General features: G+C 29.5%; 1 protein-coding gene across 1 annotated transcript; it reads left to right on the top strand.

The window, feature by feature from the left end:
* Positions 1-948: 948 nt before the first annotated feature.
* On the top strand, positions 949-23,018 carry LOC107441185 (toll-like receptor 2). Its single transcript, XM_016054346.4, has 2 exons — positions 949-1,443; positions 20,224-23,018. Exon 2 carries the CDS (start codon positions 20,227-20,229, stop codon positions 22,666-22,668), a length of 2,442 nt encoding a protein of 813 aa, XP_015909832.3. The 5' UTR covers positions 949-1,443; positions 20,224-20,226; the 3' UTR covers positions 22,669-23,018.
* Positions 23,019-24,107: the final 1,089 nt, after the last annotated feature.

Raw genomic sequence — 24,107 nt, 5'->3', positions numbered from 1 at the left:
ATTGCGCCATTCATTTGTCCTCCAGTTCCAGTGAAGGCAGTTTCGGACAGTTTGCGTCGAAACTGTGGTGCCAGTAGCCGAGGGAAGGTGTTGTTGAAGAAGAGTGGCATTCATATTTCGGTGTTTCCCAGCCGTTAACGCTAAATGAAGGTCTTCGTTTGGCGTTGTTGAAAGTCTACGCCCTTGCCCTCATCTTCGGCCTGCATTTTCAGTCTCCAAAAAACGGTTCCAGATCCTGGAAATCACACTTTGTTAAACTCTTATGGCTTCAGCTACTTCGGCTTGTGTTTTGACCCCCTCTAACCGGCCAACAACTCTCCAAGCTTCTGTTTCGGTTGAATGACATCTCACTCATCGAAACATTATTGAATGTCGATTATTCTTTTCCGCTTTGTTTTACATTAAGTTGAAAGATGAATCAAATTCGCCGCTCCTAAAGCGTCCTCTTCAACGTCAAACTCAAAATTTGCATACTGCGAAGTTTGAAAAGAAGAAAAATTTGCATTTGTGATTCTCTTCTTCCATTTTATGTACAAAAAAAAATAAAAATATTGCTTATATACCGTTATTTTATGCAAGACTTACAATATCCTTTAATTGTTTTGAGCTGTGTTTTTTATTTTCTGATGGTTGTTCTAAGAGTTAAAGCAATTAATTGGCGTTCGTCTCTCGGTTCGGAGCGTAATAAAATAAATAATAAAATATAAAAATATATAAATTAAATAATCTAATTACTTCTTAAATATTTGGATAACTCAAGATATGAAGGCGTATTTAATTTTCATTGCTATAATAAAGTTCATACATTGATCACTTTGTGTTTAAGTTAAAATAATAAGAAAAAACATAAATTTTCTCATTTATGAATAAGTGGCTAAAGCTGTCTTATCACTACAAAGTGATAATAGAAGTACTCTTTGAACTCTAATTTTATTGCTAAATTTTTGCGTTGCGTTCGTAATCAACACTTTCTTTATACCTTTGGCATATTTAAAAGCAAATCAGTCAAACAATTATTTGCGCAGTGAATAATAGTTCGTGAGTTGTTTAAAAACATCAAAGCAATTCTTTATATGTGATTATGCTTGAATATTTATTTTTTACGTTTTGCTTTAAAGTAACTTTTTTGTTGTTGTTATCTTTGATGACCTGTTTTAGGACTTGATGGTTTTGACTAGAACTTGAAAATGCGTGACACATTGCTGTAACGTTTATAAAACAATGTTAATAAATATTTATCAGGAAATAATTCAGCGCCATGTTTTTATTTCTGAAAAAAGAATTATATTGGTGGAAAAATTTTATTAAGAAAATTGTATTTAAATAGCAAACCAAATATTGATAGAAAATTAACTTTTCAAATTATTATGTTTAGATCTAACATTTTCCCTTCATAATAAGTAATATATATGCTGCTGTCATTCATGAATAGTGCTGAATTCGGTGAGTGTTCATTGTTTGAATTATTCACTCTTTTATTTTTAACATATTTAAAAAGAATCAATTAAGTGATTTCTGTTGGCTATGAATTATTTAAATAGTTTTTTCATCGCGTTCTTTAAAAGCAACAATTTTTCAATGAAATGTTTTGATTTCGGAGTTTGATTTCAAATCATTCCGTCGACTGTGATATATATATATATATATATATATATATATATATATTGTAAATAGATTTTCACTAATGCTACTAAGTATTTTGATAGATTAATACTTTCAATAAATGGTAAATTAACGCATACCTGCCAACTATTCCGCATTTTTCGGAAGATTTTCTTTTTATCTTTAAAGTGTTATTAAAATTCATTATTTTTTTCTTACTTTAAAACATTTGATTTTAAATTACTTTGGCTGCCGTTATATATAAACAATTTAAACATATACAATAAAGACTCATTAATATCTAGTAATATGCATATTAAATCTGTCGGATAACCGTGAAAATAGGATATTTATAGTAAACTAGGAGGCTCCGCCCCCTGCTCGCTAACGCTCGCCAACCCCCAAGAATTGCTACGCAATCCTATATGGTTCACGCCGTGAACCATGGCTCGCTGCGCTCGCTCGCCAATGAACACAATGTTCTAGCACAAAGACATAGTATATTATCATCAAAGACATAATATTTTATCATCAAAGGCATAGTATTGTACTTATGTAGAAGAATTCTATCAATGTTCTTATTGGCTTTTAAAAAAGTATATTAGCTATTTAGATTGTACATGGTGAAAAAATCAAAACATTAGCTAAATGAGAAACATATTAGCAAAATAAATTATCAAATATTGCAGTTACTCACCTAAATTCAACTATATGTGTATAATAAATTTGTTAATGCTGGAAATTCTGAAAGTTTTAGAAGAAACTTTTATTATTTAAAAATACTATAAACTTTAAACCCTAACTTTTCCTTGTGAAATAATAACCCTCAAAAAGTCTTTCATTTTCAAGAACACAAAAATTTGTTTTATCGCCAAATGAAATGTTTTTTGGTGATCAGTATTATTGAAATCAATTTCTATATTAATTAACATTTGTGATAAAGTACATAACATTTTAGAACAAAATAAGGATGTTTTACATGCAATAAATTAAAATGCATGGCTGTTAGCATTACCCGAGAAATACCACGTAGAGGTCGCCATGCTGCATTTCTAATCGGCGAGTTTTGATTTTGGCAGTTCCCCTTGTCTACTGCCAATAGAAGTTTCAATTAAATTTTTTCCAAAAAACATTTTTTTTTTTTTGCAAAGCTCTAAGAAATTAACACTAAGCATTTAGAATTCTTTTGAAAACACAATTATAAATTTGGCATCTTAGAGCAATTACTGATTTTCTCAAAAGTCTGACCTTGTGACATATTTATACTCATGGAGAAGGCCAGCCTACTAATTGGGTATAATATAGGCTACGTCACAGGTTGTGTTGTTCCTACTAAATTTAACCCATGAACGGCATTTTCTGCGAGCCTAACTTCAAGCCACAAATAAACAAACGAAGTGTTCGATCGTTTAAATAGCTGCTCGCCAGATTTTATTGCATTATAAAGAAAAGTTATTGAAACTAAATACAACTAAATAAACAACAACAACTAAAACAAATAACAACAACTACTAATAACAATAACTAAATAAACAACAACTAAATTCCATTCGTTTAGCATTGCGTCATATGTTGTTCCTACTAAATCGAAGTAGTTGTGTTTTTTTCATATTATACCCAATTGAGTTTAAATTAAATATTATCATGTTTTTAGGGCATGAATCTGAATTGAACAACCTGATAATGCTCACTCTGGTTATTGTTTCCGTTTTTAAAAGCGCTATATGTTGAGCCACCTGAGCTAGTTTTGGCATGTGACATTTTTAGCAGCCATCATTGGTCGATTTTCTAACGTTGCTATTCAGGGAGTTGTAATGAGGCTTTTTTTTTTGGTGCCGTGTAAGAGAAATATATATATGTAGATGGATTTTCTCCAATGCTAATAAATATTTTGTTAGATTAATGCTTTAAATAAATGGCAAATAGATGTTTCGCATTTTTCGGAAGATCTTATTTTTATGTTTAAAGGGTTAGCAATGTTATTTCTTACTTAAATTTCATTTTAAATTATTTCGACTGTCATTGAATATAAGCAATTAAAAAACAAAAACTCATTAATATCTAATAATATGCATATTAAAGCTGTCGGATAACCTTGAAAATAGAGTATTTATTGTAAATAGATTTTCTCGAGTGCCAATAAGTATTTTGGTAGATTAATACTTTTAATAAATGGTAAATTGATACGTACCTGCTAGCTGTTTCACAGTTTTCGGTTTACGAAACTGCCCAATCCAAACATCAATATTACATGATGAATAGGTAAAGGGCAGAAAGCAGTCCCAGGTGCTCAATTAGAACATTATGATTGTGGGGCTTGGCTACCGACAGTGTCAACCGTCTTCTATCAAAAGGTACCTCATGATAAAGTTGAGTGAATAGGTCTTTTATTAGTATATAAGATCACTAGTGTGAATAGGAATTGAATCATTTTAGTGGTAGCTAAGCTGCAATACTCCCCCATCAGAAATAGGAGATAGAATTCAATGAATGAATATCACTGGTTGATTCATGGCAGTTTTGCAAGAGGCTGGGAGAGCTGTATTAAGATCACCGAAATTTGAGCGCTGGTGGTAAGAGCATATCTGACACTCATTGGTTTATGAGGGGACTAGAGATACTCTACTGAACAAAAATTAATTCTAACAGAAAATATTAGAGCGAGCATAATAACAAGGCTACATGCCCATTTAAAAGTTCTTGTGATAAATAGGGAAGAAAAAAACATTTTCGTTATAAATTAGTTATTTTGCTAATACTGAAAAGATTCCTTTTCTAAAAGTATTAATGTTTGTAACTACGGTTTTAATGTACTTTATTTAATTTTGGAATTACTGATTCAACGATTAAAATAAAATTTAATTTTAAAAAAAAATTTGAAATAAACTGTTATATTAGTCTTTTAATGTAACTTTTTATCGAATATTAGAATATATTTAAAAAAGTAATAGCGTTTTAAAAATTTAATTATATCGAATATTAGAACTATATTTAAAAAAATAATAGCATTTAATTCATAGGGTAGTAAACACCGTATTGTTTACCTTCAGGTAACATTGAGTAAAGCTCAAGATTGGTTATACTGTAATTATATATTATTTTTTTGCAAAATTGGCCGATGGTTAGGGAAATACACTGGTTGACAAAATTAAGAGATGGAAAGCATTTTCGCACATTCATTCGCACATGAAAGATACCCGCACACGCACACTGCTCCATGTGTTTGACAGTGGTTCCGTGAATGCCCAGAGATACAGGCAGGAGGTCCTAGAGCCCTATGTGCGTCTTTTCAGGGACGCTGTTGGTCCCTGAGTTCATTTTTACGGACGACAAAATGCGCGACCACATAGGGCTCTCATGGTTGATGAGTATCTGAAAAGAGAGGTTATTCAACGAATGGATTGGCCAGCCAAATCCCCTGACCTGAATCCTATTGAACATGCTTGGGATGCTCTTGGGAGAGCTATTGCGATGCCCCAACCTCGCCCCAGAACCATTCTGGAGTTTAAAATTGCTCTAATGGAGGAATGGGAGGGTCTTCCACAAGTCCTCCTTAACTCCCTTATTAACAGCATGCATACTCGTTGTGCATGCTGTCTGTCTGTCAGGGGTGACCATGCACCATACTAGAGGCAACACACACTGTACAAGCCTCACTTTTATTGTCATCTTTTATCCTTAAGTTCATACTACATTGGATTTATTGGTAATAGGTCCTGCCAGTGAATGGCACTTTCATTTTTGTTTTGCATACTTTATTATCATGGAATAAGCTATGTACAGTCAGCAAAAAAAAAAAGATATCACCCTGAATAACTTTTGTTATAATGATCGGATTTTCACGATCTAAGTGTCAATCTTAATGGTTCCCGGGGGTGACCTCAAATATGCTAATTAATTAGTGCTAACTATTAATTAAGTTACGAAATCTGACACAAAAACGTACTTTCTCTGAATAAACATGTATTTTTTTTTACATATTTGGATTTCTAACCTTCAAAATATAGGGGGTAGCCGCAATCTGGGAAATGTGGTCCCCATAGTTTGGTCAGGAGAGCGATCCAAAGTTCGTACCCCTTAATGTTAATTTCGCTTTTTGCGTTTTCAGTCATATTTTCAAAACTAATGAAGCAATTCAAAAAAAATTGCACCCACTCATAAAACTCATTTACCCAAAGATAATTTCATGAAAAAAATAATTTTTAATAATTATTAATTATTTTTTATTATTTAATTAAATTGAGGATGAAAAAATTTTGAATTATAAGGTATGAATTTTTTTATACCATAATAATCTACATATTTTTCAATAGAAAAATCTAAAGTTTCAACTGTTTTTATTTATTAGAAGCTGAAAAAAATTAAAATTAATTATTTTTAAAAAAATAATTTGGCGACAATAAAAAAATGATTAAATGGGGCGATTAATATTAAAATGTGATAAACTTACGAGGAACTTGACTTCGCGCGCGTAGTGTAAAATTTCATTCATATTTTTTTCGCTAATAATCGTCTGCTAATCTTTTTATTTTTATTTCTTTCAAACTATAAAATACGATGTTTCTTTTTAGTCATTTAATAATGTATTTGTAATTTAGTAAAGAAATTATGAATAAAACATTTTGAATAAAAAACACTTTATTCAACGAATGTCTAGTTTTATAAAGGCGTGCTTCTGATAGAATATGATTATGCACCAGATTGTGCTTACTTAATGTGATTATTTTTTAATTTTTGATTTTCTTTTTCAATAACTGATACAATTTCAATAATATACACACGTATGCATAGATTTGGAATAATATATTTATCAATTTCTTGAATATATATTTTATAATTATTAATACGAATGCGTAGTCAACATTTTTAATCATCTTAAAAGTTCCCCCGGTGGCTGAGCGGTAGCGCTTCGCCCTGTCGTTCCTCGGGCCGGGCAAGGCTGACTCAGCCTTTCATCCCTTCAGTGGGTCGATAAATAAGTACCAAGCATGATTGGGAACTAAACACTGGGGGTTCCGCGTTCGGCTGACCACCTGACCGGAACATCTGCTCCTGCACCCCAGAGCCCTAGGTCCAGAAAACTGAGATGGGCATAGTAGGCCTTGGCCCTCCATGGGCTGTCGTGCAGCTGAGTTTAGAGTGGAGTTTTTTAAAACTTCTTTACATCTTATATATCGCCTTAATCTTAAAATAAATTTGTAAATTACCTGTCTATGCGTGTTTCGCAGAATTATTTTTCTAACTTTTTTATTGAATTTTAATGCAATTTTTTTTTTAAATTCTATTATGTATATTTTTTTCCAATAATATACTAATCAATTGCTTAAGTGCTTTAATTTATGTTTTTCTTTAAAATAAAATTACTTTTTAAATTATTGCTAAGTTCTTATTGAAAGAAAACTTAAAATTATTGCCAGCTATCTGAGAATTAAATCTTGTTAAGAAATTAAAAATATTCTACTGATCACACTCAATATCATTCGAAGCAGAACAGCTGACTATTTACTAAAAATACTACTGTTTACGAAAAATGAAGATAAATTATTAATTTTATTTTTTTTATTACTTCTTATTTATTCGAGTAATGAAAAGTAAATGCGTATGTGCGCACAGGGGAAAAATTTAACAGATTGTTTTGTTTTTTAAATGAACAAAAAACTATGGGCATGCAATTTTAATTCAACATTCAAAGTTAATCTTGTGCGCTAACCCTTTTGTCTTAAAAAGTTGAAAATATTTTCTTTAAAAGTTGTTTGTATAATTTCACAACTTTTGCACAGTTCAAAAAAATATTGCTATATCAGGAAAATGTTCGATATGCCTTGTTTTGTTAAACAACTACTAAAATAAAAAATTGCAAAAAGATTTGAAAAATGTGCTATTTTTAGAATCATCATCTCAAAAATTGTTCTTTTACTCCATTTGACTTTTTTCTTCTTAAATAACTTATAATCATAGTTTTAACACACGTTTTGAAGAAATTATGTATACAAATTTCTCCTAATATTTCGTAATAAAAAAACAAGAATATTAATGATTTATTTATACAGTGAAACCTGCCAAGTTGACCACACTTGTAAGTTTTACACCTGAATAAGTTGACCTCAATTATCAAGAACGGAAATTTTCCTACATAATAAAGAAGCAAAACCTTTGTAACTTGACCACCTGTCTATCTTGTATGTTGATCACTGAAATAAGTTAATTTTGTCTAGGAGTATTATGAAATGCTATTCTAAAACCCTCATAAATTGACCAGAAAAAAAAAATTCAGAAAATTTTCTGTCATTTCGCAATGTATGTTAATATTTCACTTGTTTGGTGAAATAGTGTAAAAAGCTAATCTAAACCTTTTTGTGAGTTGACCATCTGGGGAAACTGTAGGGAGTCAGCTTTTGACCATTTCTTTCATTCATTCATTGAAAACAGGTGTGTTAGTTGAAAAGTTGCTCTTCCAGTTGCAATAGTGAGCAAATAGGCTTGTATGCGTAGTAATAACAGAATAAATTTTAAAGTGTTAAAATAATTTTGTTTTGTTAAAGTTTTCAATGTTTTCGTGTTCTGATATTTTAAGAAATTATTTTTATTAAACGCTTCACATGCATAACTAACAAAATAATTTTTTTTTAAAAGTTAGTTAAATATTAAAATTATTTCTGTGTAACAAATTGAAGTTCGTTTAGGTTTAAACACATTTCTTGAGATATTCATTTGGCCATTTGCTAAATCAAATTTTTAAGTCAAGTAAAAAAAAAAATTTTTAATGTATAGCAACATGTAGGAAACGAAAAAGTAAACAATGTCCCACCCCTTCTATAAATTGACCACTTGTCTACGTTGGCCACTAAAACAATGCACATGAAGTGGTCAACTTACCCAAGTTTTACTGTAATTGTTTCATTGAACCAGAGTAGTTAATTGTTTTCGTAATAATCGGCCTTACAACTATTTAACTTAGATTCTTTGGACTAGGCGTCACTTCATGCATGTCTTTCGAGATTGAAATTTCAAAGATAAAATGTAAAAATTACAAGAATGCGTAAGCTGGTTTCAACTAACAAAAAAAAGGGACAAAATCGTTGGCAAAAGAAGTTATCTCATGAAAAGAGTGTCAGAGTTGAAAAATTATTGTAAAAACTGTAACAATTGTTACTCTTGTTTAATTAAGGGTATTATAAACCTAATTTTCGTTTAATCATGTTTTTTAAAGAACTAACGAAAGGAGTGTGTAAATAACATCAACTCTTTTTACTGCAAACTAAGTTTACTTAATATCATTTGCAAATATTAAGAAGTACAAATTCTTGACTTGCTCCTTAAAATAAAGTTTTATTTTAATCGTAGTTGAAGAAGTACGGATATACAGTCGAACCCCGCTATAGTGAACCGTCTGCGGACTCAGTAATGTGTCCACTATAACCGATGGTTCACTATATCCAAATTTTTTGAAAAATATTTTTTGCATAAGACAGTTGAATGATTGAAAATTGGCTTTGCAATTTTGCATAAGTTATTTAAAAAATTATTAACTAATTAACAGATAATAAAGCAAAAATTGATGGAAAAAGTAATTACGTCGCTAAATATTAGTTTTATTTTCACTTTTTATGAAAAAAATTTGTGATTTTTGATTGAACACAATTTGATTTTAAATTGAGTTCATCAATTTTCTTATCTACAATGTGCAAAGAATGTAAGATTTTTACATTTTGAACAAGATTTCGAACCATCCTAACAAAGCATCTTCTACGTTTTCTCTTTCAGCTCCACGCAGTTTTTTCGATGAAATCATGTTTTTGTCGTATGCCGCAAGATTTGCACTTCGATTTTTCTAAATGTTTGAAACTGTAGATTTTGACCAGGAAAATTCCTTACACAGTGTCGATTGATTGGTTCGATCATCAATACGCTTTACAATTTTAACTTTGTCGTCTATCGAAAACGCTTTTCTCTTTAGAGAATTTGCCATTTTCACTGCTTTTGAAATAAAAATCTTGTCTCAAATAGATAATGTAAGAATATGAAGAGAGCAGCTGTAGAATGAGTTAAATTGTTCCCCTTTTTGATTGTCATGGGGTGATTTGTAAAGAATACGGTTTGAACAGATAAGAAAATTCCAAAAATTCAGCAGGTGGCCAAGTTAACTAGTTGTAGAGCAAGCTTGGGGAAAAGAGAGAAAGCGAGACTTGTCAGGGAGGGGGGAGTATAAGATAAATGATCTGTTTGACATTTATTACAGTATAGTTAAAAGTGATAAGCATAAAGGAGAGTAATATGACACATTTTATAGGAAGGCATTCATTTTCAGTCCCAACACCTACAAGTTTAAAGATGGAGGACTGAAAAAGATATTTAAAGAAATGGAATTTGAGTCCACTATAACCGAGTTTCTAAGTTCTAAGCTGTTCACTATAAGCGTTAAAAATAACATTATTTAAATAGGAATACGGACGGGACCGCTAAAAAAGTTCACTACATCCGAGTGTTCACTATATCCCAGGTTCACTATAGCGGGGTTCGACTGTAGTTAAGGGAGGTATGCGACATTCGGAAAAAAAAGTCGTGTGATAGAGATAGTTTTAAACAGAACGAATTAGTTCTTTTAATTGAAATGCTGACAATATCATTACAGCATTTTGGTTAACAAGTGCCATGAAAAAAGGTTCTGAACTTAAGATATGGATTTTAATATATTTTCCTATTTACATACCTCCTTGATCTCCGCACCGTTTTAATATTCTGTAAAGCATAAAATGAAATAATGTTGAATAAAAAAATAGATTTCAAATGAAATATTTTATTTTCCTTAATACAGGGTATCTGTTACATTTTAGATTTTCAAATTCATAACTTTTCATGTCTAATTCCAAGAATTTTCATGATTTAACGAAGTTACTATTTTCTCCGATAAAAACAGAATAATAAATTCAAAAAGCATTATAATCACATTATATAAAATAGGTATAACCAAAACACTGCAGTAAGAACGCACTTTAATACAAAACCACAAAACCCCTCTATTTAAGCTTTTAGCTCAATTTCCGCTTTTGGTTTCATATTTTGTAATGTGGCAATCTTTTTCGAAAATATTTTAAATAATTCTTTAAAAATTTCACGTTCATGTAATAAGTTCATTTGAATTCGCAGCTCGCTTTATAGATTTCGTTTCATGTTTTATTCTGTTTCTTCTTTATACTTAATTTTCTGATTTCGCTTGATATTTTTACTTATTGTGTTCCATTATGTTTGTAATTTTTTTGTAAAATTTTTTTGAGTGCTTCTCAAACTATTGCATTGATATATTTTACTTTGGCTATATTGATACAATAATAGAAAGTACTATTTTTTTGCTGATATAATCGTGTAAGCTGATGAAAAGATTATATCTTTTATTTCCCGGATATTTTTAGAATTTTTTTTCCGGTTTCTTGCTGTTTTATTTTTTATTATTATTTTTCTTCCCCCCTTTTTTATTGTTCCGTAATTTTTCCCAAGTTTTTTCTACATTTTGAACTTATTTACTTATTTTATGAGTTCTATTTACTTCCAGCTTATGCGCAATAAATAAAACTTATTATTTTTCGTAATTTTCTTCGTGTTTTTTTTTGTTTTTATTTATTATGATATATATATATATATATATATATATATATATATATATATATGTATATATATATATATATATATATATATATATATATATATATATATATATATATATATATATATATATATATATATATATATATATATATATATATATATATATATATATATATATATATATATATATATATATATATATATATATATATATATATATATATATATATATCAAAATGCTTTTAAAATACCTTATAACATTTATTAAGTTTTACAATTTTATCGAAAATAAATACCGTGATTTCTATAAAATTTTGCGATTATGCATCAGAATAGCTATCTTTTTTCAGGTCCACCTTTGCTTGATCACTTTTTTTTTCCTTTCCTAAGAAACTCGAAGTGCGGGGCTAAAGCATTTAACCCTACAACTCTTCATAAATTTATGATAACTTATGAAAATTTGGTTTTAATTCAAAACTGTCATACAAATTACATTAAAACAGCTTTACAAAAATAAATAATGTCAGATAAAAATTCAAAGATTCTATAATCTTGGAGAATCAAAAATAATTTATTAATTTATTTAAATTTCCTTTTTAAAGGAGATTTAAAAAAAAAAAAAAAAAACCCAGAAAGCAACGTGAAAAATTCTTTTGGTTGCTTAGCAACGAGAAGCACTATCTTTTCCCATCTTGTCATTCATTCAGTTTCTTTATGGTTGTTATAAATTATTTCCCCTTTTATGGCGAGGTAATTTGGCATATTTTTAAACCATCGCCAGATATATAAATCCCTATTGCGACCTAATTTACAACCCATTTTTTTCGAAATTTTGTCTACCCCCCCTATTTTAAGGGTCAGGATTCCAAATATGTAAAAAAAAATACATGTTTATTCAGAGAAAGTACGTTTTTGTGTCAGATTTCGTAACTTAATTAATAGTTAGCACTAATTAATTAGCATATTTGAGGTCACCCCCGGGAACCATTAAGATTGACACTTAGATCGTGAAAATCCGATCATTAGAACAAAAGTTATTCAGGGTGATATCTTTTTTTTTTTGCGGACTGTACAGTCCGCAAAAAAAAAAACGAATCACCCTGAATAACTTTCGTTCCAATGATCGGATTTTCACGAACTAAGTGTCAATCTTAATGGTTTTTGGGGGTGACCTCAAATATGCTAATTAATTAGTGCTAACTATTAATTAAGTTACGAAATCAGACACAAAAACGTACTTTCTCTGAATAAACATATATTTTTTTTTACATATTTGGATTTCTTATCTTCAAAATATAGGGGGTAGCCGCAATCTGGTAAATGTGGTCCCCATAGTTTGGTCAGGAGAGCGATTCAAAGTTCGTACCCCTTAATGTTAATCTCGCTTTTTGCGTTTTCAGTCATATTTTCAAAACTAATGAAGCAATTCAAAAAAAAATTGCACCCACTCATAAAACTCATTTACCCAAAGCTAATTTCATGCAAAAAATAATTTTTAATAATTATTTATTATTTTTCATTATTTAATTAAAGTGAGGATGAAAAAATATTGAATTATAAGGTATGAATTTTTTTATACCATATTAATCTACATATTTTTCAATTGAAAAATCTAAAGTTTCAACTGTTTTTATTTATTAGAAGCTGAGAAAAATTAAAAATAATTATTTTTAAAAAAATAATTTGGCGACAATAAAGAAATAACTGATTGGGGCGATTAATATTAAAATGTGATAAACTTGGGAGGAACTTGACTTCGCGCGCGTAGCGTAAAATTTCATTCATATTTTTTTCGCTAATAATCGTTTGCTAATCTTTTTATTTTTATTTCTTTCACACTATAAAATACGATGTTTCTTTTTTAATCATTTAATAATTTATTTCCAATTTAGTAAAGAATTTTGAATAAAAAACACTTTATTCAACAAATGTCTAGTTTTAAAAAAGCGTGCTTCTGATAGAATACACCAGATTGTGCTTATTTAATGTGATTATTTTTTATTTTTCTTATTTTGTTTTTCAGAAACTGATACAATTTCAATAATATACATACGTATGCATAGATTTGGAATAATATATTTATCAATTTCTTGAATATATATTTTATAAATATTAATAAAAATACGTAGTCAACATTTTTAAACATCTCTCACAACATCGCAAATTTCTCAACATCTTATAGGGTAAACTAAACAATGAAGGAACACTTAAGCTTAGCTTGCCTTTAAAAAAAATTCATAAAAATTTCAAAATTTGTAATTTTAGCTAAATGATGGTGTCGACATATTTGTTATTAAATGCAAATTATGTAAAAAAAAGTTAGATAACTTACATAATATTGTTTTAAGCTTTTGGTGGTTTAAATAATAAGTAGTAAGATGACCAAGTGAAGGAACAGTTCTTACCAGTGAATGAACACTAAATTTTCCAGAGAATGAACACTTAATTTTGAGAATGTTTGATGCTCGTTAGGAATCCATAGGCCACACAAATGTCTAAAAACAAGATTTTTCTTGGAATTACGACATATAACCATAGTTAATGTGGAAAATATTACTTTTTTTTCAGTCATGGAATGGAAAGTAAAATATGTTTGAATACATAATTTAAAAAAAAATGTTTTTCATTTTTTTCTCACAGTTTAATAGTCCGTTCTAAATTATGAATGTTTATCATTGTGTAATCCGATGATGTTTTTATTATTATTATAATTCGATCATTTTTTTGTTTACTCTTTTCCCCATATTTTTTAAGCTTTTTTTTAAAATCTTTTTAAGTATATTTTTTTTCTCTTCGTCATGAGTAATTTATTTCTTTTTCTTTTGATTTAACCTTCCTCTTTTTTCCAAATTTTGGGCCAATGTAAATGTATCTCCGAAATTTCTTTTGATTTTCCATTTCCAGAATTCCTCACTGGATAATAAATGAGAAAAAGGAGTTTCGAAGTTTGAGTAAAACCCATCTCTCATTGACTTATATCTAGTAGTTACTTATAAAACCAATTTATTTTGCAACTAACAATGCCTCAAGAGGACTTCAAAATCAGGTTTCAAGATACTTTCATTATTAATGTTAGTTGTCTCAGCTTCAGAGCCAAAATTTGATTATACAATTGTTCTTTTTGAAATAAATTCTTCAATATTGAAAAAAGCACAGGCTATTGGATATTTGGGAGATTAAACTTTTCTGTCAATATTCCTTTAAAAATTTGCAACATAACTTGTGAGATTTCCTTCTCAAGCTTCTGAAGAAATATCGCATCGTTACTCTCAAAGCATGTGTTTTGTTGATAAGTTGTCTTGCTTATTAACTCTTGGTGTCTGTTTTGCATGCATTTGTTACAGTCAACGTTTTCTACATCGAATGGAAAAATATCGCATTTCATAAAAGCGTTTTAACTTCATCAGTTGAGGCCTCAAATCTTATTTAAAAATGGATGTAAAATTTTCGAGACATATTGTTTTACAATTCTTTGTTTTCAAGATCTAACGAGAGATTTCCATGAATTAGGTAGAAAACTAAACCAGAAAATTTGTTTTGAGGAACAAAACTTGCTCAGTATCAAATTGATATGAGATTTATACCTATCCAGAAGAAGCAAAATATGGAATTTGATTGCATTTTTAATTAGCCATGGGTAGAAGCATTTGCAATACATTTGTAAAATTTTGCTGCGGTCATCGTTTCATTTCATGAATAGCTTTTTCCAATGAAATATGTAGCAGGGACTGATTCTGTAATATCTCAACAAATTCTTCCGTAAGGAAAATCTACCAATGGAGGTACTTTTTCTTTCCTAGGTACTTTAGAATATAAATCCTTATAATTTTTAAGGCCGAAGATTTTTCCCGCTTAAGGGCAGTATCCAACTCTTGTTTTATTCGCATTGTAAATGCAATCACTTTATAAAAGGATGCCAGGGCTACTTCCCGCTTAAAGATTCTTCTGAAGTTCTTAAAACCAGTATTTCGAATATTATTCTCTAAAGGAAGTTTTGCCTTTTGAAATTATCTTCGCATTGCACTGAGTTATCGATGGATGTCACCTTAAAAAAAACTTCATCCATTTTTCACCTAGATAATTGTCTTTAAATGGATTTTTCCTACCAGTTCCCGTTAGGACATTAAAGACGGTAATAAGATAATAATTTAGCTAATTATTGGCACAAAATCCTGCAAGGAAATTTTCCATTCAAGCTTTTATTATTATATTTAGTTGTTATATTTAGTTAATAAACATAGTTTATTAAGGTGTCTAAGGTATGATGTAATAACTAATCACTACATTTATAAAGATAAATATTAAATTAATTATTATTATAATTCTTTAAATAAATTTAGCAATTAAATTTGCATATTTAAATGAAATTGTTATAGGAACTATTCATACAACATTTAACTGAATTTTAGGAGTCCTCTATGTCGCTGAACTACTAATTATCCATGTAAAATCATATTTCACACATACTATTCATTCACTGGGAAATCTATTCTCAGTGAAGGAACATGCCTGTTCCTTCACTGGCTAGAAGTTTTTATTTTTTTATTTTTAACATAATTTTGATTTATAATATGACAAAAGGTACAAGAAAATTAAAATTTTCTTTTATTTTCATTAACTTGAAAAAATCCCAGTAAAGGAACACTTGTTTATTCATTGGTTTTTCATCGTTCGGTAATCCAGTTAATAAACACCCCCTAATCTCAGTACTTGCTTATGTTATGATGTTTAAAATAAATAAAACGTAACTTCAATGACCATATTTTGAATTCTTTTTTTCACAATGAGAAAAAAAAGCATTATTATATGCAATTAATTGTAGTTTAAACGGATAACAACAAACACTGACCTTATAATTTTGTCAAAGAAACAAGGCGTTGAACTGATACTAACAAATTCAAAACTTTTTCCAGAGAAGACTCAAAGACCAGGTAACTAAATGCATTGTTAGATGACTTCCTATTGTTAGGTAGTAAGCTACTGTTACCAATCAATCTAAATTAAAACGTTTAAAATCTTATTTCTAAAAAATATCTATGAAATGCTCCTTCATTTGTTGGTTTACCCTATATCATCCTAATCTTAAAAGAAATTTCCGGAAGTGTATCGCAGAACTATTTTACCAACTATTTAAATAAATTTTAACATTTTAAAAACTTATTCTTTACCATTTTACGTTTATTATTTCTTCATTAATATACTAATAAATGTTTTTAGAACTTTAATTTAGGTTTCCTTTTTAAATTATAGTCAAGTTTTTTTTTTAAAGAATTATTGACTGCTAGCTAAGAATAATACCTTGTTAAGAAATTAAAAACATTCAGCTGTTTAAAATTATTTAAGGCAAAACAGCTCATTATTTCCTTAGCATACTATTTTTTTTTGAAAAAAAGAATATAAATTATTGATTGTCTTTTTTTTTATTTCTTGTGACTTCAACTTAGATTATCTAAAATAGTGTTGATGTTTTATAAGTCACTACAAAGAGGATAAAGATACCGAACAGCTGTGGAATACGTAGCCAATTTTTTTAGTGTCTTAAGATATCTCAGTATCTTAAATGTCGTCTTATCTTGGTTGTGAAATTAAATTTTTAATTATCTGACCACATGTGATTCACTAATTATTTCATCACATCTTTTACTCCTTATGATACCAAGTAGATTTTTTTTCTGATAATATACTAAACTATTTTGTATAATTTATTACTTTAGCATGATTTCCAAGATATTATTGTAGTATAATTTATTATCAGGAAAATGCCTTATTTTGTTAAGCAGGAAAAACTAAAAATTGAAATTTGTAAGGATTCCGAAGCTGTGCCAATTTTAGAGTCATCTGATTTTTAAAAAAAGTGCTATAAAAAATACACAATTTCCAAACTTATTTTAATAAAAAAAAATTTTAAAAAAAATGTGGCAAGTAGGCTTACATACTTTTTACAGAAACTGTGAAAACTAATTTTTCCTATATTTCGACAAAAGAGGATAAGAATGATATTGCTCCAATAATTTTGCTATTTCCAGAATGAAATCTGTTTGATCGAAACATATTATTCCTTGAAAATTAAAACGAGGGAAAAATTAACTTTTATTATTTATCTAAGCTTATTCCATTTATTTAATGATAGCGGTATTAAGGTTAAGGATATGCGTTGGAAGCTCTGTTTATTATTATATTATAAATGCATTAAATCATGTAGCTTGAATAATTTATTTTAAGTAAATTATTTAATAATTTTAAGCAAATAAGGGTGTAAAAATAAACTCGATCGAAATACTCCGAAAGTATACCCTGAAATATATGTAGAATAAACTTTGGAATCGATATATAACAAATACCTTTTCAAACAACTTCGAGTAGGACGGAAACGCTAACTTGTTTAAAAAAGTTGTCCTTGTAACTATTTAATTTCGATTCCTGGTACTAGGGGACATTCCATTTTCACATTCGACTTTTGAAATTTCAATTGTAAACGGAATTTTTTTATGACCTTAAATTAAAATGTTAAGGCTTGCAGCAAAAAAAATTTTTTTTTCTTACTGCATTGATTTTTTTACAAAGTAGTGAATTATTATTTTTTCAATCTAAGAACCTGTGCCTATAACATATGTAAAACTTATTTTAATATCGAGTGAAATAATTTAATATGTTGTGTCACTAAATGGATAATCCCAAGAAACCGAATCGAAAATATAAAAACTTCATTGATTTAAAAAAATAATAGATGATAATAAAAATAGACATGTTTTGAGCGTCCAATAATAAAAGTCACAAGTTTTCCAAGCCTGACAAGTCTTGAGAATGGGCGATTATATTTGAAATCTCGAAACATGTCGACTTTTACTTCCCTCTTCATATGTTTTGAAGCCATTTGAGTTTTTATCGTTAATTATACTGCTTTACATTTGGATCTTGATCATTATTTTGATAAGGATTTTACACTCGTTAAAGTAAATATATGCATTTTAATATTTTATCAGGATTCATGTGGTCTTTAAAAACGTAAGAACATCAACATTGTAAAAGCTATATTTAACTTAAAAATTAACATTTTGACACCAGATATTTTGAGTTAATGAAATTAAATATTTTATCTTTTAAGTTTTTGTGTCCCCATTTCAGTATCTTAAGGATCTTACGAGCTCTGTTTAAAAAGAGAGCATCAGATATATATAAGAAAACAAAAATAACCATAGTAGCAGTATTTGGTGGTAAATGTAGCTTATCGTAAATGAAGAATATGCTGTGCGACATTTTATGGTGAATTTGCGAACGTATAAGTTTCAGAATGTATCGAAACATGAGGATGCTATTTGCTAATCATCTTTATCCAAAGAAAACGATGTAACCTAAATATCTAGTAGAATGAAACGATTTTTTAAACAATGAATCCTAAAATATGCAACATATTATTTCAATATCTTATTCTTAAGCATAACATATTTCAATCTTTTTAAAATGCAACTAAACATTCAGCAATTCCTTGAGTTATAGAAAAAAGAAATATCGTAAATTATAGAAAACCTTGTGAATGTGCGTTAGAATTATTATACAATCTACATTTTATTTTCCAAGCATTTTTTATTCTTCAAACTTTCTTGCCTAGAAGACTCGATTAAAGCTGTAAAAATGATTATCCCTAAAATTTTGTATATAGCTATAATAAGTTATGCTATTTTGATTTTAGTATAAAATCCTCGAATAAATATAGTAAAAACAGTGTAATCTAAATAATATCAGATAAAAAGTTCAAGTATTTAAATTCTAAAAACTATCATAAATAATTTATAAATCGATTCAAATTTACTTTTCAAAGGAGATTAAAATAATTTTTTTTTTTTTGCTTTTTGGACAGAAATCCTCTAAAAAAATTGTTTATTGCCAAGAAACTTCGAGATATTTTCTATTAACAATAAATTAAACCTCTCCGAGCAATTACTGAACATTATTTCAATCTTTTTACTATCAAAGCTTGGTTGCGTAGCAACCTAGTAAAACTAAGCACTCCTCTTTTGAATTAGTCAATGGGTTATCTTAAAATATTTATTTGCGCAGGCGACTTTTTTTTGGCGGTTCTCTGGACTATCGCCAAATATATAAACCTTTATTGCGGCCCAATTTACCACCCAATTTTTTTAAAATTTTGTCTACCCCCCCTAATTCAAGTGTCTAGATTCCAAATATGTAAAAAAAAAATATATGTTTATTCAGAGAAAGTACGTTTTTGTGTCTGATTTCGTAACTTAATTAATAGTTAGCACTAATTAATTAGCATATTTGAGGTCACCCCCAGAAACCATTAAGATTGACACTTAGTTCGTGAAAATCCGATCATTAGAACGAAAGTTATTCAGGGTGATTCGTTTTTTTTTTGCGGACTGTACATACCAAATTTCATTTATTTTTATTCAGTATTTTTTTAGATATTTGGGAAAATGTCTTCCATCTCTTAATTTTGTCCACCAGTGTAAATTTGAGAAAACTGTAGGAAGTAGAAATGTACAATTTGCTGTGCAAGGTCGATATTTTCCACTCCAAACTTTCTGAATCAGTTTAAAATATCTTCGTGAAATATCCTCAGTGGTAGACGGATAATGGGTTAGAGTCCTTTGTGCCGATGGAGGTTCTCGTGGTCTTCTTCTCCATTTATCGCATATGCTGGTTCGTTGCATCAAAAAGCTCTCCACGAAGGCAAATTTCTCTCAATACTTGATTCAGGAGTTCTCTTGTCTTCTGGATTAGGTTCAAAATGACAAGGCTTCAGAGTTGAACATTGGTAATCGTAAACCCAAAAATTGGGTCGGCTGCTCAACGACGGTTATAAAATAAAATAAACAAAACCGGATTTCGATTACATTATTTTCCTCGTTTAAATATTAATTAGTGACCTTTAATGCGTTTATTTTTAAGTCTTCCTTTTTGACAAAGATTTTAAAAAATATATTTTAAGGATAGTCATTACAAAACACTCCGTATGATATATACGTGGAAATAAAAATTGCATTTTTATTTTAGGTAATGGGCTTGGAATGCAGTTTTTTAATGTGCTTCATCGTGATATCGTTCTGCATTGCAGAAGGAGCGTTGCTGATTACAGATGAGTGCAGAGTTTATGATAGAAGTGATGAGTTTGGGAAAGCTGCGTTTTGCACACAATTCATTTCTAATCTAACTTCCTATAGCCTCCCACTTAATACCACAAGGTTACAAATCTATAGAACTTACAATTTATCGCAGACATTACCATTAGCACCCAATTTAAACATGTTGACGACGCTTGAGCTTCCTAACGATAACCTTGTCAATGTTTCTAGTGGAATGTTTGAAGGATTGTACAATCTCACAGTATTATCATTGGCTAACAACAGAATTCTGAAATTGCCGGAAGGTTTGTTTAAAAATAATTTATACATCTCAAGAATTGATCTAACGCGAAACTATCTTTTGTCATTTGAAGCATTTACTGTCGCTCTAAAAAATTTAAAATACCTCACAGATATAAATTTATCTGGCAACAAATTACTGAGAAATATTTTTCAAACTGAAACTGATGTTCTAGGAGAATTGACCATACAGAAGCTGGACATATCAGATTGCGCGATAGAGGTAATTGAAATAGCGGCTTTTGAAAATTTTCACTCTCTCAGTTTCTTAGATATATCTATGAATCCGCTAAGTGAAAAGGCAATGAAAAATTTAAGCCAAGGTTTAAATTTATCAGCGTTGAAAGAATTCCGTGCTGCAGATATGAAATTCACAGCATATTTTTCTAACTCTTTCTTAAACAAGCTGAAGTGGACGAATATTGAAAAATTAGACCTTTCTGACAACAAATTTACAAGTTTTCCTCGGGGACATTTCCCTCACCTAAAAGAACTTATTATTAATAATTGTGTCATCAATGTTCTTATGAACGGTTCGATTTCAGACATGCCAAGATTAGAAGTACTAACAATACAAAAACACCAAATCAGCCATATTGGAAACATATTTCATAATAATAGAAATTTGATATCTTTAGATTTAAGTGAATATGTAACTTTTACGATAGTATCAAGAGAGTCTGCGACTGTAGACATGACCATTGAAGACTACTCGTTTAAATATTTGAAGAATTTGGAAACTTTGATTTTGAGAAAAACCCCTCTGAGGGGAGTTTTGAGACGCTTCATGCTGTTTGGTTTGACGAATCTTACAAAATTAGATTTTTTTAACTGTGCCTTTGAATCCATACAAGAAAATGCATTTGAGACTTTAAGCAGTTTGAGGTCGCTTGATTTATCATTTAATATAATCTTTGAACTACCTGATAAAGCGTTCTATGGCCTTAAAAATTTAAAAAATTTAGATCTGTCGCGAAATAGGCTGACATTTTTGAAATCAAGCGAACTTTTAAATCACACTCCAAAACTTGAACTGCTGAATCTCAACAGAAATAAAATTCAAAGTTTATCGATAAAAATGTTTTCCAAACTTCATTCAATCGAAATGATACAGGTCTCTGAGAATCAGATTCAACCATGGAATAAAAAACTTTTTCAAAATAACCCGAACTTAACAATTTTTATTTTTTCCGAAAATTATGTGAACTATTTTACTCGTGAAATGCTTCAAGATATAAGCTATTTAACACATGTTGATTTTTCGAAAAATCCATTTGATTGTTCTTTTTGTTCTACCGTTGAACTGCAATCCTGGATGAACGATACCAACGTAACAATATCGAATCTTCAGCGCGAATTACATAGTTATGATTGCTATTCACCCGAATCATTAAAAGAACAGTCTTTAATGGATGTTAATTTATCAGATCTTGAACTAAAGTGTGTTCCATACATTTTCGATTTTATAATGTTTGCATATTCTTTAATTTCATGCTGCATTTTCATTACATTCATTGTAGTCGCTGTTTGGTATAAATGGAAATGGAACATCAGATATATAGCATTCAGATTAAGAACAAGAACGAAACGATTCAAAGAAAATGTCAAGCGATTTGAGTTTGACGCTTTCGTGAGCTATTGTGAAAAGGATTTCCCGTGGGTGATAAACCAACTTATACCTGCTATTGAAGAAAATGATCCTAATATAGTATTATGTTTGCTTGATCGCGATTTATGTGCCGGGAACTCCATATTTGACAGCATCAACTCTGCGGTTGAGCAAAGTCGAACTACTATTCTTGTACTCAGCAACGCGTATATGAATTCCAACTGGAACGTTTTTGAAACTCAAATTGCACAGAGCAAACTTTTTGAAGACATGAGAGGTGGCTTAATTCTGATTTTTCTTGAGCCAATACAAAAATCGGAAATCACGAAGAATCTCCGTTACGTTATTAAAACTAGAACGTGTTTGCAATGGACAAAAAATGCTACTGGTCAAAAACTTTTTTGGGAAAGGTTAAAAATGGCGATAAAGAAACCAGAAGATAAAGGCATATCAACTCACATTACTTGAAATAAATATAAGAAATATAAATACTGTGTTCACTGAGTGTTTAGATCTTTTAAATCTAAATTTATGCAGGAAACAATAATAGGCCTTCCTGATAGCTGAGGTATAATTCGTATCAATCAGTCTAAAACTTCAAAGAGAATGCATTATATGAAAGCTGGTGGTGCAGAGACTACATAAGAGTACAATGTGTGATAGCCTCAAATCTGTTCCTACATAAGGTTCACTATATTGATGCATTTTGGTTTTGAGATCAATTTTTGAATACATTAAAAAAAAAGGAAACATTGTTTTTCAATGATTAATGGAGCCATTTAGTACAATTATGGTGCAATAAAAAAGTTTTCAAAAGATTTCGTTTTTGTAAATTTTAAGTTACTTATAGACACATGCTTATTTCCTTTATTAGTGGATAGCAATTTTTACTCGCATAGTAATTTTCTTTGCAGGTGAATTAGCTTTAAACAAGCCTTACAAACTGATGTGTTTGTGTGATTTCTATTTAAGCACTTTCAGTAGTGTAATCATTCAAAAATGGATAAATTATTTCATAGAAAATATACTTACACCATTTTTGCATGCAACGGCTCAATTGTATTGTGTTAGGCAGGTCGCGCTGGAAACAGCAAATACTTAAATTCGAATGGCATGTCTGTGGGGATCATTGGGAAACGCGGTAACAGAACATCTTCTCCTTCATTTTTGCCATTTATAATGTTAACTCGAAGATATTGGTCATCATTCTTTTCATTGAAAAGCTCGTAGTTGCTAAGTCTAGGTGGATTGATGTTTCGGAGAAAAATGATAGATATGCCAATTTTCAATGTTAATACGTGCGGCAAATCAAGTGAATTCAGAAATTCATTTGAGTAGTTGACAACCTCGTTCTGATCTATTACAGTGTCGATGAACTTATATGTTCCTGCATTTCTTTTAGACTCTGATTATTGATGTCCTACACGGTACATTGTTTGGCTGCTAATATAGCCCTCTCACTGAAGATACAAAAATTTGGAGCGATTTTTGGGAAAACGTTGTGAATAAGTTCATTCATGGTTGAAATAATTTTATAGGAGTCTGTTGGCATTTCATTCTGAATGCTTATTTTTGTCTGTCTTTTTAAAAATAAATAAGCGAATAACCTTTCGGGGTTACTTGAATTGTTCAGTTTTAACTTTATATAAAATATAAGAATTTTCATTGAAAATTGCATTTATTAAGTAAATATTTATTTAAAATATGTCTTTTAAATAACATTTAATAATTTATTTAACAATTTTGACATAAAACCAAGTAAATAAAGGCAAGAGATGAGCTGAATAAATATTCGCCAATTTTATCTCAGAATCGCCAAATTTTATATTTACTTTTAAGTATCTCAGTGCTTCTAATTATATTTCAGTTTGATTCACTAATAGGTAAGTCAACGTAACGGATTATCC

This window comes from Parasteatoda tepidariorum, chromosome 1 (assembly GCF_982258835.1).
Source record: "Parasteatoda tepidariorum strain Cologne lab strain chromosome 1, Ptep-v5.0, whole genome shotgun sequence".
Taxonomy (NCBI): Eukaryota; Metazoa; Arthropoda; class Arachnida; order Araneae; family Theridiidae; genus Parasteatoda; species Parasteatoda tepidariorum.
Note: the sequence above shows the minus strand (reverse complement) of the source record. Positions and strands in the feature narration are given on the sequence as shown.